Source organism: Mustelus asterias, chromosome 6 (assembly GCF_964213995.1).
Source record: "Mustelus asterias chromosome 6, sMusAst1.hap1.1, whole genome shotgun sequence".
NCBI lineage: Eukaryota > Metazoa > Chordata > Chondrichthyes > Carcharhiniformes > Triakidae > Mustelus > Mustelus asterias.
In genome coordinates this window covers 98,867,943-98,880,008 of record NC_135806.1, presented here as the reverse complement: position 1 = coordinate 98,880,008, position 12,066 = coordinate 98,867,943, and the positions used below count along the sequence as shown (strand labels likewise).

The 12,066-nt window shown below is 40.1% G+C and overlaps 1 protein-coding gene across 1 annotated transcript in view; it reads left to right on the top strand.

Moving 5' to 3' along the window:
• The window catches only part of adgrv1 (adhesion G protein-coupled receptor V1), a 504,809-nt gene that overhangs the window by 36,752 nt on the left and 455,991 nt on the right, over nt 1-12,066 (top strand). Inside the window, exons 7-10 of the mRNA XM_078213879.1 lie at nt 397-667; nt 2,068-2,397; nt 8,717-8,893; nt 9,982-10,205. Coding sequence (XP_078070005.1) covers nt 397-667; nt 2,068-2,397; nt 8,717-8,893; nt 9,982-10,205 — 1,002 coding nt within the window. The remainder of the gene's footprint in view (nt 1-396; nt 668-2,067; nt 2,398-8,716; nt 8,894-9,981; nt 10,206-12,066) is intronic.

Genomic DNA, 12,066 nt, shown 5'->3' with positions numbered 1-12,066 from the left:
TAGAGAAATATATCAACTAAACAGGGTTCATAGTCAAACAAGGTTACTGAGTGGTCCAGTCTTAACGTAGGATTCAGAGACACGGTTGTGTGCAGAAATAGAGAAATTGGGAGTCCTTTTGGAGTCAGACATTCATTCAGGGTCAGCAGAAAAACATTTTTTCAATCTTTTTGGAGTCTTTTATGACATTAGTAAATTATTTTTGACAGCAGGGTAGTAATTAAAACTACGTGTGGCTAATGTGATGTCAGATTTTATATAGACAATCCAAACTGCTAAATTAAATATAAGTAATGGCTAAAGAATGACAGATTTTTAATGCCCATAAAAACCTAATTATTGTGATGGTGTTCATTAATCCATACAGTAACCCTTTCCTGGATATTCTGATTGCAGATTTGATGGGATTACCGTTGTAAGAAACGGTGGGACACATGGTAATGTTTCGGTGGACTGGCTTATTTCAAGGAATAGTAGTGACTCCTCCGCCGTCACTGTAGACCTAATGCCAGTTTCAGGAACTCTAAACCTTGTGGAAGGCCAGATGCTGGCCACAGTGCATCTCACCATCATTAATGATAATTTACCAGAGGAAGCAGAGGCATATCTGTTCCAACTTTTGAACAATACAATAAAGGGAGAAGCAGAACTAGATGAACCCATGCAAGTACGTTTATTAAAATTGCTGTTTAGACATGCATTGTAATTTTCTGCGGTATACTCCTAAAAAATATATGAAACCTCTTTGCATAACATTTTGATGACCAATAGATGACATAAGTAAAAAAGAAAGGAGGAAAGAACTTGTATTTATAAAGCACCTTTCACAAACTCAGGTCATCCAAAAGCACTTCCCTGGCGCTGGAGTATTTAAGAAATCTTGCTCAGAGACACATGAACAAATAGTCTATTTCACTGAGGTAAGAGGTTCCGAGACAAGACAAGAAATTTCAGACAAGGAGAAACTTGATGTAATTGTATCAGGACAATTCATTAAGCAACAAAAGTTATACTTTACAAAAGAAAGGCAGTCAATTTTCCAGTTCAGACGGTTCTTCTGCCCACTGACTCTTATGGCTACAGACAACTTTGACTGCTGTTCTTTTCTTTCCCTGTGTCATCTTGGAATCGGTGCACCTACCTTCTGCAGGTTCATTCTTTTTAACTCCCACATTCAGGGGCTCTTCCGTGTTGCTGTGCGCTGATCTTGTTATCTGTCTGGCGGTAATCTACAATTAGCCCTTCATCTACCAGGAACTCATAAAAATACATAATACACATAAAAGTGAATTAATAACACAAACAAAATATAATGAAGAATAACAGTCAAAAGACATGTAAAAAGATACACATTTCCTACATGGCTGAGGAATATTGACCAGGGCAGCAATAGAAACACCGGTTCCTCTTCAAACAGTGGCACAGAGTATTACACTTCTTCCTGAGGAGACAGATGGAACCTTGATTTAATGTCTCATCTGAAAGGTGGCACACCTGACAGTGCAGTACGCCACTGGAATGCCAATCTGAATTATATGTTTTGGATTATGTCTGCTTGTAAAATTTAAGATGCTAGTCTGAACTGGGTTATATATTGTAGTGAATTTTTAAATTTCTCATCATTTGCAGCAGCTTAGGAAAATCCAGACTAGAATTTTTTTTCCTCATGGATGGGAATGCTCTTCAGCTAGCTGTTCGCTGAATCCTCGTAATGCCATTCGGCATGTTACTCTTCCAGAAAACATTCCTATAACTATGATGCTTTTTTTTAATATTGGGAAATTGTTTTGAGTTCTGCTAAAACATATCCACTCTTGCAGCGTAATGATTTCAATCTTCTTTCAAAACAACTTGTGAATACTTTGAATAAATGCAGTGTATAAAATGATAAATGCATGAAGGTTTTATATTTCTCATAGCCTGGAGAGATAACAAGAATGTCTGGTCCCGTCTGAATGACTGTCAGTTCCAGATTGTGGTTTTGACAATCAGATGGGTCTTAAATTATTAGGGTAGACCTAGGATCGAAATAAGGCTGTTCACACTTTTTGTCTTTCCTTTGTTTAGGTTATTTTCTATATTCAGGATAGTGATGATGTCTATGGCTTAATTCAGTTCTACTCTATGGAAGAACAGAAGATAGAGAGTAGCCCAGCTGGGCGGTTTCTGTCGTTGGGTTTTGCCCGTCACAATGGAACCATTGGGGTTGTGAAATTAAACTATACAGTACTGTACATCCCTCCTGGTGTTATGGATCTTTCTAAAGCGAAGGATGATATCCTTAATGTTTCTAGCGAAAACAATATTATCTTCATGCCAGGACAATCACAGATAAGTCTCAAGCTACCAATAAGAAACGATGCATTCCTTCAAAATGGAGCAAGTTTTTTTGTGCAGGTATGTCAATATGAATGCAAACGGTTATAACATTTGTTTAGTATTCGTAGTCCAAACTGTCAATACATTTTTGCACAACAGTTATAGATTTTAAAATATCTGTAACAGTGACATTGACCTCTTTTTGGTGAAAAATCTCAGTTAAATTGCCTTTGGGACTGGTTATCTCAGACAGTAGTTGTTAGTATTATTCAAATAATCTGAAATATATTTGATTTGATCATTTAATTAAGTACTTTGCAGGGAGTTACATGAGTTGTAACTGAAAACAAGAGTTTTCTAACCAAATACGTCATCCCATTCTTTAAATATCATCAAACTATTTATTATTTAAAATGTTTGCAAAACAGCACTTTAATACTTTCTTTTGCTGTTCTTTCAAGTAATACTAATAGTTTGTATTGTGCTGAAGAATTGAGGATAAGCAATAATATTCTTTCCACCATCTTCAGATCCTTGGAACAGTACAGTGGATTACTCTGTTATTATTTGCTCATAATTGTCTTGTTTTTCTAGTTTCTTGCCACTTTCAAAAATAACTACTGAGATTATCCTGCCATTTGTACCCATGGAGCGAATGATAATTAATTAATGTCCTTTAGAACTGAAGTTCCCCATGAAACATTCTCAGTTATGGGTGGGATTTTATGGTCTCCCTCAGACGGGACCAGAAATTCCAGCCCGAGGTCAACGGAGATTTCTGTTGTCGGACCCTCGCCTGCTCCAATTCCGTGGCGGGTGGATCGGTTGAGTTCGGCCATGCTGTCTATTCAAGTTTGACAATACAGCAAGCAGTCACAGTGCTTTCCAACACTTTATGGGAGGAATTTAATTTTGGTGATGGTCACCCACCCACTGATGGGAGAACCTGTGGGAATCCCATATTGCTGTTCTCCAGGAGGCCCAATGCAACTACCAGGCACTTACCCGCTCGGTGTTGGGTCTACCACGCAATCAAGCCCCAAGGAGGGTTGAAATCTGTCCCCTGCGAGCTGCTGGCCAATCAGAGGTAGGTGGCTCTGCAGTCCTGGCAGTGCCACCGAGAAGAATGGCTGCTGCCAGTATAAGACCTGGGCCTATTTTGAAGATTGTCAATGGGTCCCTCGATGGAGGTGAGTTTGGGCGGGATGGAGGTCCCAGGGACGGGAGGCACTGGGTGTGTACTGGGAAACTGATCCGCTTCCATGTATTTTGCTCCCTGCTAAGTTAACTCCCATTGCATTCAATTATTTGACACTATTTTATTTCATACTTACTGAGTATCCTTGTATGCAATTTGCATATGCGTGAAATCATGTATGTTTGGCTGCTGTTTTAATTTTATCTCTTAGTTAAGTTTGATGTATCACAGCAGAATAGCATTGTGAGTCACACTACATTATGGATTAGGTTGGATATTTAAGACCATCAAAAATACTATTCAAGAGCATCCTTCCAAATTATGCTTTGCTCTTTAAAAACATTAATGTTTATTTTACTTTAATTATTGGTGCATGTTTATCTTGCAATTTTTGCTTCTGTCCTCAAAGATGAAATATTAGTCTGATTATATTTAAGAAGTCCTAATACCTGATTCAAAACTGAACCAGCCTCTTTATTCTAATAAAAACAATTAAATGTAGTTACAGTTACACCATTTTTCTGAAAATCACACTCCCTTGTTTTAATAAGTGTAGTTGCTTTGAAGCTTTCCAACATGCTGAGATGGATAGACATTTCTCAATGTAAAGTTGCTGGTATTAAATTATACCGTGTAGAGAATGCTATTAATTCTATGAATGGTGTCGAAGTCAAGCTGTGTGTAATGCTGGCTACAATTCCTTTGTTCGCTGGAGTTTGTGACTGGTTTTACATAAAAAATATTTCATTTGGTTCAGTTCACACACTATCACTTTGATGAATGAGGAATTAGTGCGCAGTTCAGTAGAATACTTCACCTCTCTCAGCAATTTATACTCTCCCTCACTTTGGTTACCTGCCTTAGTGTACTTGTATGCTGTTTCGTTTCACACATCATTTCCCTTTGTTTCCACAGAATTAAAGTAAAATACTTGGATTATATGCCTGATAGCACAGTGGGTTAATGTTATACAGTGCTAGGACATTGCCAAGTGACTGTTGTTCCCTGCATGATGAGTATTTTAATCAGGTAGTGAATCGTTCTAACAAGCCTACTGTTTTCCAGCATTAAGTTAAGAAAGATTAACAGGCAACAAGTTCTCCTGCACCTCTTAATGGCCAGATATAGGGTGGTGCTCGCAAAAACTTTAGGTAGAAATGGATGAGAAATGCCATTTGACACATCTCAGTTCATCCAGAAATAAGACACAGGATTGGATTTTCTGAGCAATTTTCAGAGGTGAACTGCACAAGCAAACTTCTTTGGAACATTGGAAAAAGATCTGCAGAGTTGGAACACTGCCCATATTCTTTCATCCAGTTTTCTGATTGGGCTTTGGGCGATACCTAGAAGAATCTGTGAGCCAGTAGATTAATGCATGTGAATAAATGTATATTTCAAACCTGTCCTTCCCACTTGTTAAAAGCTGTTTTATTTACCTGGCCATATTAACCAGAATCCAGGGTTTGTAGGTGTTAATTTACAGACAAACGTAAAGACCAATAGCACGCTGTCACATTATTAGGCCAGTGTTGAAATGAATTGGCTTTTTCCTGGGGTGGCTGAGGTAATTGAAAATCCTCTAGCAGATACTGAGAGGTTGCCTTTCTTTGTACTCCAGCAGCCATTGTGCGGAAGTAGGTATCCCCCCGACCCCGAAACTTCCTTCTTTATATTATTTTCAGAGGAAGAAATAAAGGACCGACTGAGGAACAGCAAATCAGCAAATTCTCTGTGAAGACACTGTGGGAGGCCTCTGAGACATTCCCCAGAGACTTAAATGCCTCCATGCCAAAAAAAATCAAGTGCCCATGTCTGTCCCTGTAAGCAACCCCCACAGACATGTATATCCCTCAGCAGCACGCTCATCTCTAACCCGAATTGGCGAGCTTCCAATCAAAGACTCTGAGTGTTCTAATGACCCTGTTCATATATCTGTTGGCAGTCAAACAGAAGAGAAAACCCCGGCTCGTGTGTCATTTGATCTGTCATTTGAGATCACTGGAGAATTTTGTTATTAATACTGAGACAGAAGACAGAAGCGGCCATTTACACTAATGGAACTGAAAGATTGGTTGGAAGTGCAGTCCCATTTCATAAAAAGCCAGCCAAATTAAAAAAATATATAGTATGCTTGTCCAAAGAAAGCGAATTGAAATAAATAGTTCCTCTCTAGTTCATCTGACGATTGAAAAATCATGGAATTTAAGCTGCAATCTTTTGCAAGAATATTTTCTGATTTTAGATTTTTGTAAGTGAAGCAGTGTGTTTTGAAATGAAGGCTGAGGTAGATCGATTCTTGGCTAACGAGGGAGTCAAAGGTTATGAGGTTAGAACGTGGAGTTGAGGCCACAATCAGATCAGTCAATTTTTTATTGAATGGCGGAGCTGGCTAGAGGGGCCTAATGGCCTAATTCATATGTTTGTAACACAGATGCCAATCTTCAGCCAATTCGATTCATTCCACATGATATCAAGAAATGGCTCAAGGTACAGGATACTGCAATGGCAATGGCCCTGACAACATTCCAACAATAGTACGGAAGACTTGTGCTCCAGATCTTGCTGGATACCTAGTCAAGATGTTCCAGTACAGCTACAACACAAGCATTTACTCAGCAGTGTGGGAAATTGCCCACATTTAACCTCTCCACAAATATCAGGACAGATGCAATTCAGCCAATGACTTCCCTCTGTCCACTCTCAATCATCAGCAAAGTGATGAAAGGTGCCGTTGACAGTGCTATCATGCGGCACTTACTCAGCAAATGAGTAAAGTTTATTTATTAGTCACAAGTAGGCTTACACTAACACTGCAATGAAGTTACTGTGAAAATCCCCTAGTCGCCACACTCCGGCGCCTGTTTGGGTCCACTGAGGGAGAATTTAGCATGGCCAATGCACCTAACCAGAACATCTTTGGACTGTGGGAGGAAACTGGAGAACCCGGAGGAATCCCATTCAGACACAGGGAGAACATGCAAACTCCGCACAGACAGTGACCCACGCTGGGAATCGAACCCGGGCCCCTGGCGCTGTGAGGCAGCAGTGCTGACCACTGTGCCACCCTAATAATCTACTCACTAATGCTCAGCTTGAGTTTTGCCAGAGATGCTCAACTCCTGATCTAATTCCAGCTTTTATCCAAACACGGACAAAAGTTTAAAGTTTTAAAGTTTATTCATCAGTGTCACAAGTAGGTTTACATTAACACTGCAATGAAATTACTGTGAACCAAACTCGATGTGAGGTGAGAGTCACAACTGATGACATCAAATCAGCATTTGACCGAGTGTGACATCAAGGAGCTCTAGCAAAACTGGAGTCAGTGTGAATCAGTGAGAGAATATTCTGCTGGTTGCAGTCGCACCTTACGCAAAGGAAGATGGTTGTGGTTATTGAAAGCAAGTCATCTTAGTACAAGACTTTGTTGCAGCAGTTCCTCTAGATAGTGTCCTTGGCCCAACCATCTTCAACTGCTTTGTCAATGACCTTCCCTCTATCATAAGGTCAGAGGTGGGGTGTTCATTGACTGTGCAACATTAAGCATTATTCCTGACTCCTCAGATACTGAAGCAGTTTGTGTCCAAATGCAGCTAAAACTGGATAATATTCAGGCTTGGGTTGATAAGTGGCAAGTAACATTCATGCCCCACAAGTGCTGGGCAATGACCATCTCCAATAAGAGATCATCTATTTATCTCTCCATGACATTCAATGACAGCGCTGAATCCTTCACTCTGGAACACCACTACTTGGACGTTCCCCAACAGGTCACTTGCCATCCTGACTTGGAAATATATCACCGTTCCTTCACTGTGGCTGACCTGGAACTCCTTTCCTAACAGCACTTTGCATTTTCTTACAATAGATGGATTGCATGTTCATGAAGGCAGCTCATCACCACCTTCTGAATGACAAAATGGGATGGGCAATAAAATGCTGGCCTAGCCAGCAACAGTCACATCCCGTGAATGAATAAAAAAGCTTTCATTGGTAGGTCGGACACCGTGTGATGCTTGAGTAATTGGAAGTTACTGTTACATTGGTGTATATTTATATTTTAAAACTGAGCGCAGAAGACTGCAAAAGATGGCTTCTGGTTTGAAACCACTCTTCCCAAGTGGCAAGAAATGGAACTTTCCAGATTGATGTTGGATCAATCCCTCTTCCTGTAACTAATCCAAAAAGGAATCAACATTTTGAAAGGGCTATTCAAACACAAAAACACTGGCTGTCTCAAACTTGTAAGGTGTGAAACTCATAACATGTATAATCAACCTAACTACTCACATTATTTGGAAAAGGACTTTGAACTTGTAAAGAAGTCACATGATGAGACAGCCATGTTTTGTGTTTGCTTTTAAACGAGTAGGAAGCTGATTGTGGACAGAGTTCCAGCAAAGCCATTGAACCAGCTGCAAGTTATCCAAGCAGCCAAGGTAATCACTAGCAAAACCTTGAAAGTGGAAGATCCTAACAGAGAGAGAAAGACTCCCCAACCTGTACCAATTTTAGTTCATTTCAGAACCAACCTCCTGGAAATCTCATAGCTGATTGAAAATCCCTTGCTTTGCAAAGTCTTCACTTCAACTTTAGAACAACAACGGCAACTACATTATAGGCTTGCTATGAAAAAGACTGAGATCATTCTAAGCTCTAACAGTATATTACCTTCATCTGCATCTAATCATTGTGTGTGTGAGATGAGTGAGTGATTCCTTTCCTCAAATTTGGGGTAAGTGTGTGATAATAAATAACCCTCTTTAGTTTTAAACTCACAAAAAGCTTGCTGCTGGAACTGTTTAATTGAGGCACTCATTCTGAGGGTATGAAAACACATACTTCTCACATACAAATGTACTGATCATGGGCGATAAAGACAAACACACAAATTCTGTCCGTGACATCACTGACCCCAACCCACCTGTCCTTGAATGTCAAAAGTCCCCCCCGCCCCACCCATCTTATTTCTCTGCTGCATTTGCTGATAATATTGCATTTTTCTGCATTTGGAGTCTTGGTGACCTCAGTACAAGAATTGTTTATGTTGAAGAAAAAAATAGCACTGGATATAATTTTTTTTGTTCTACTGTCCGGAAAAAAAATCTAACTATTACATTTTCTTTAAGCTGATTGGGCGTGATACTTAAATTTGGAGTTTATTTAAGCCTGACAAGCCTCTGTTTATTCTTCCAGCTTGAAACGGTGGAGTTAGTAAACCACATTCCACTTGTCACATCAGTGAGTCCCAGGCTGGGTGATCCTCTGAACATCTCACGGACAGTAACTCCTGAATTAGCAAATGGAGAGGTTGGATTTACCAGCAATGAGACTCTTCTTGTTCATGAACCAGAGAACACTTCTGAAAGTCAGGTATATGTGAGCTGCAAGTTTAAGCGTTTAGTTAGAAAACTTACGACTGGAAAGGTACCCATCTGCAACTGAATAGCCTATTCAGCCTGATCCTTAAAGTTCTTATCCTTAAAGCAGCAAAAAATAGGTACGCCGCCCCTCCACTCAGACCCATGTGATCTCCTGGGAGAGCTGAAAAGCTGACCAATTTGGAAAAGAGAATCTGGGAAAATTCCTCTGTAACCACTCGCACAATTTGAAACTATTCCGGAAGAATCAGAGGTATTTTTCGCTGCACAGCATTGGAGAATTAGCAAAATAAAAGCAACATACTGTGGATTCTGTAATCTGTAACACAAACGTGAATGCTGGAAAATGTCAGCAGATCCGGCAGCATCCGTGGGGAGAAAAATCAGAGTTAACACTTCGAGTCTGTTCGACTCTTCAGAACTAAAAGAGAGGGAAAAGGTGCCGGATATTATATTATGAGTGGGGTGGAACAGCTGAATTAGTGAGAGCGGGGAGAGATTGCAACAAAAATGTAGCAAACGTACAACAGGAGATAGATGGCCCGGTTGCGGGGGTGGGAGGGTGGGGTGGTAGTTTTGCAATGTATAGAATATTTTTTTAAGAAGGGATTAAACTGGATGCGAAAGGTCACAGTTTATAATTGTTGAGCTCAGTGTCGAGTCCTGAGGGCTGTAATACTGTAACAGGCTTAAAACATTAACTCTGTTTTCTCTCCCTATAGTTGCCGCCAGACCTGCTGAGTTTTTCCAGCATTCTCTGATCTTATACTGGACAATCAGTTTTCACAAATAAACATCTGTGTGAATATTGCGAACTGTAAATTGACATTTATATTTGATTATGTTTGCAGATGATCTTAAAGCACAGACACATTCCAATTTTAAAAGAAATTATGGGATATGGGCATCGCTGGCTAGACTAGCATTTATTGCCCATCCCTAGTTGCCCTTGAGAAGGTGGTGGTGAGCTGCCTTCTTGAACCGTTGCAGTCCCTGAGGTGCACCCACAGTGCAGCTAGTGAGGGAGTTCTAGGATTTTGGCTCAATTTAGTTCTTGAGTTGTCGTGATCTTGTTTTCAGATATATATTGCGTTGCAGCGAGATGGAACCGATGGCTCCGCAGAGGTATATTGGAATTTGAGACCTACAGGGGTTAATCATCACAATATCACCAGTGAGGACCTCAGCCCAATCAATGGGTCTGTTGTGTTCTTATCAGGCCAGAGCAACGCGACAATCAACATCACAATAAAATCAGATGATTTGCCTGAAATAAATGAGACTTTGATTATCTCATTAGACCGGTATGTGTCTTTTTCCACTGGGTTTGTTTGCTTACAATATTTTTTTAAATGTTTTCTCAATTTTTCAAATATGACATTCCAGGATTTGAGTATATAATCTAGTGTTACATTTCATGCTGTGAAATGCAAAAAAATTCACAGGATGTGTGTTGCTGGCAAGGCCGGTCTTTATTGCCCTTTCTTAATTATCCTTGGGAAGGGGGTGGTGAGCCACTTTCTTAAAACATTGCAGTCATTCTGCATGTTCTTCAAGGTGCTGTCATTTGGGTGTGGCGTTAAACTGATACCCCATTGTCTCGTTGTTTATGTGTAAAAGTGCTTTTGACACTATTGGGAGAAGAGTCGGAAAGTTGTCCCAATGTCCTTACTAGTATCAGTTTCTGAACCAACATCACTGAACAACGATAGTCTAGTTACTTATCTAATTGCTGTTTGGGAGACCTTGTGTTAAAATGGCCTGTTGTGTTTCCCAATGTTACAATATGTTCCCCATTTGCCGAAACCCACAATGTGGTGACCATGAGCTGGAAAATGAAATAATGCTGGATAGCTCTTTTTTTTATTTGGCAGAGACATGATGGGCTGAATGGACTCCATGAATTTTCTATGTAACAGTGACTGTACTGCACAAGCACTTCATTGGTTGCGAAGCATTTTTGGATGTTTTGGAGTTATGAAAGTGTTTATATAAATGGAAGTCTTTGTCCTGATTCAAAAGGAATTTCTGGCTCTTTGCTAGATCTCTTGCACAATACATGGTATTTGATTATAATGCCAATTTAAGATAAAAATTGTTAAATTAACCCTGAACTTAAGCAATTTTGTTCATTCTAAAACTGCACAAGATCCAGTAAATATCAAAATGTTTGCAAGCTTGCAGTATTATTGTGTATCATGATTCAGTAAACAGCTAAACCAAACCAAAATTTCATCAGGTTCATTGGTCCAGTGCGCCTCAGTTGTAGAGAGTGATTGTACTAAAAAAACAGGTAAACTGGACAAATCGAAACCAACCAAAATCCACAGCTGCTTTAATCCATTTTCGATGTATTCTGTGACCTTGTTTGGATATTTACACTGCTAAATCAGTTCTCCTATTTCACTTGCTGTTTTGTAGACCCAGATTTTTTCATTAGCTTGGAAGCTTGATTTTAAACCCGAAGAGGAATTGGGTGGGTGAGGGAAAAGTCAAGTGTCAGGTGCCCCTAAATGTGGCAACATAAGGCCCTCAGCATTTCAAACTGGTCTACCTATTCAGAGGCCTGAACAGCTCTTGGTATTTCAAATCTACAAGCCTCATCTATACACCCCTGCGTAGGCTAGGTTGAAAATGGTAGCTGTCTGACAGTGAGAAGTGTTCGTTCAGACACTAGGAGGCTGCATCAAGGATCAAAGTAATGCCAGTAATTAGGAGGGCGTTTTGGGAGAGTTTCGTATTCAGGAGTTGGGAAGGAGGCATCATTTTTCCTTGTGGGAAGCGGAGGAGTAGTACTGATCCTGTCAGTCCTGTTTGAAGTTTAAGGGTAGCAATGCTTCATCAGTGTCATCTTAGCCAGAGGCATTATTGAACTGGTTAAGATATCTGCCTCCAGAGAGATAGCTTCATGGCATAGTCACATGACTATGGAAAGCCAGATGTGACATCAGACTGCTTATATTTCAAAGCCCAAATATCCCCCTTTTTCCTGTCGAGCAAAAGATTGAAACATCCCCCTTTTCACATTGAACAAGAGATTCAAACATTCATAGAAGATAGGAGCAGGAGGAGGCCATTTGGTCCTTCCTGCCTGCTCCGACATTCATTACGCTCGTGGCTGATCGACCAACTCAATAACCTAATCCTGCTTTCTCCCCATAACCT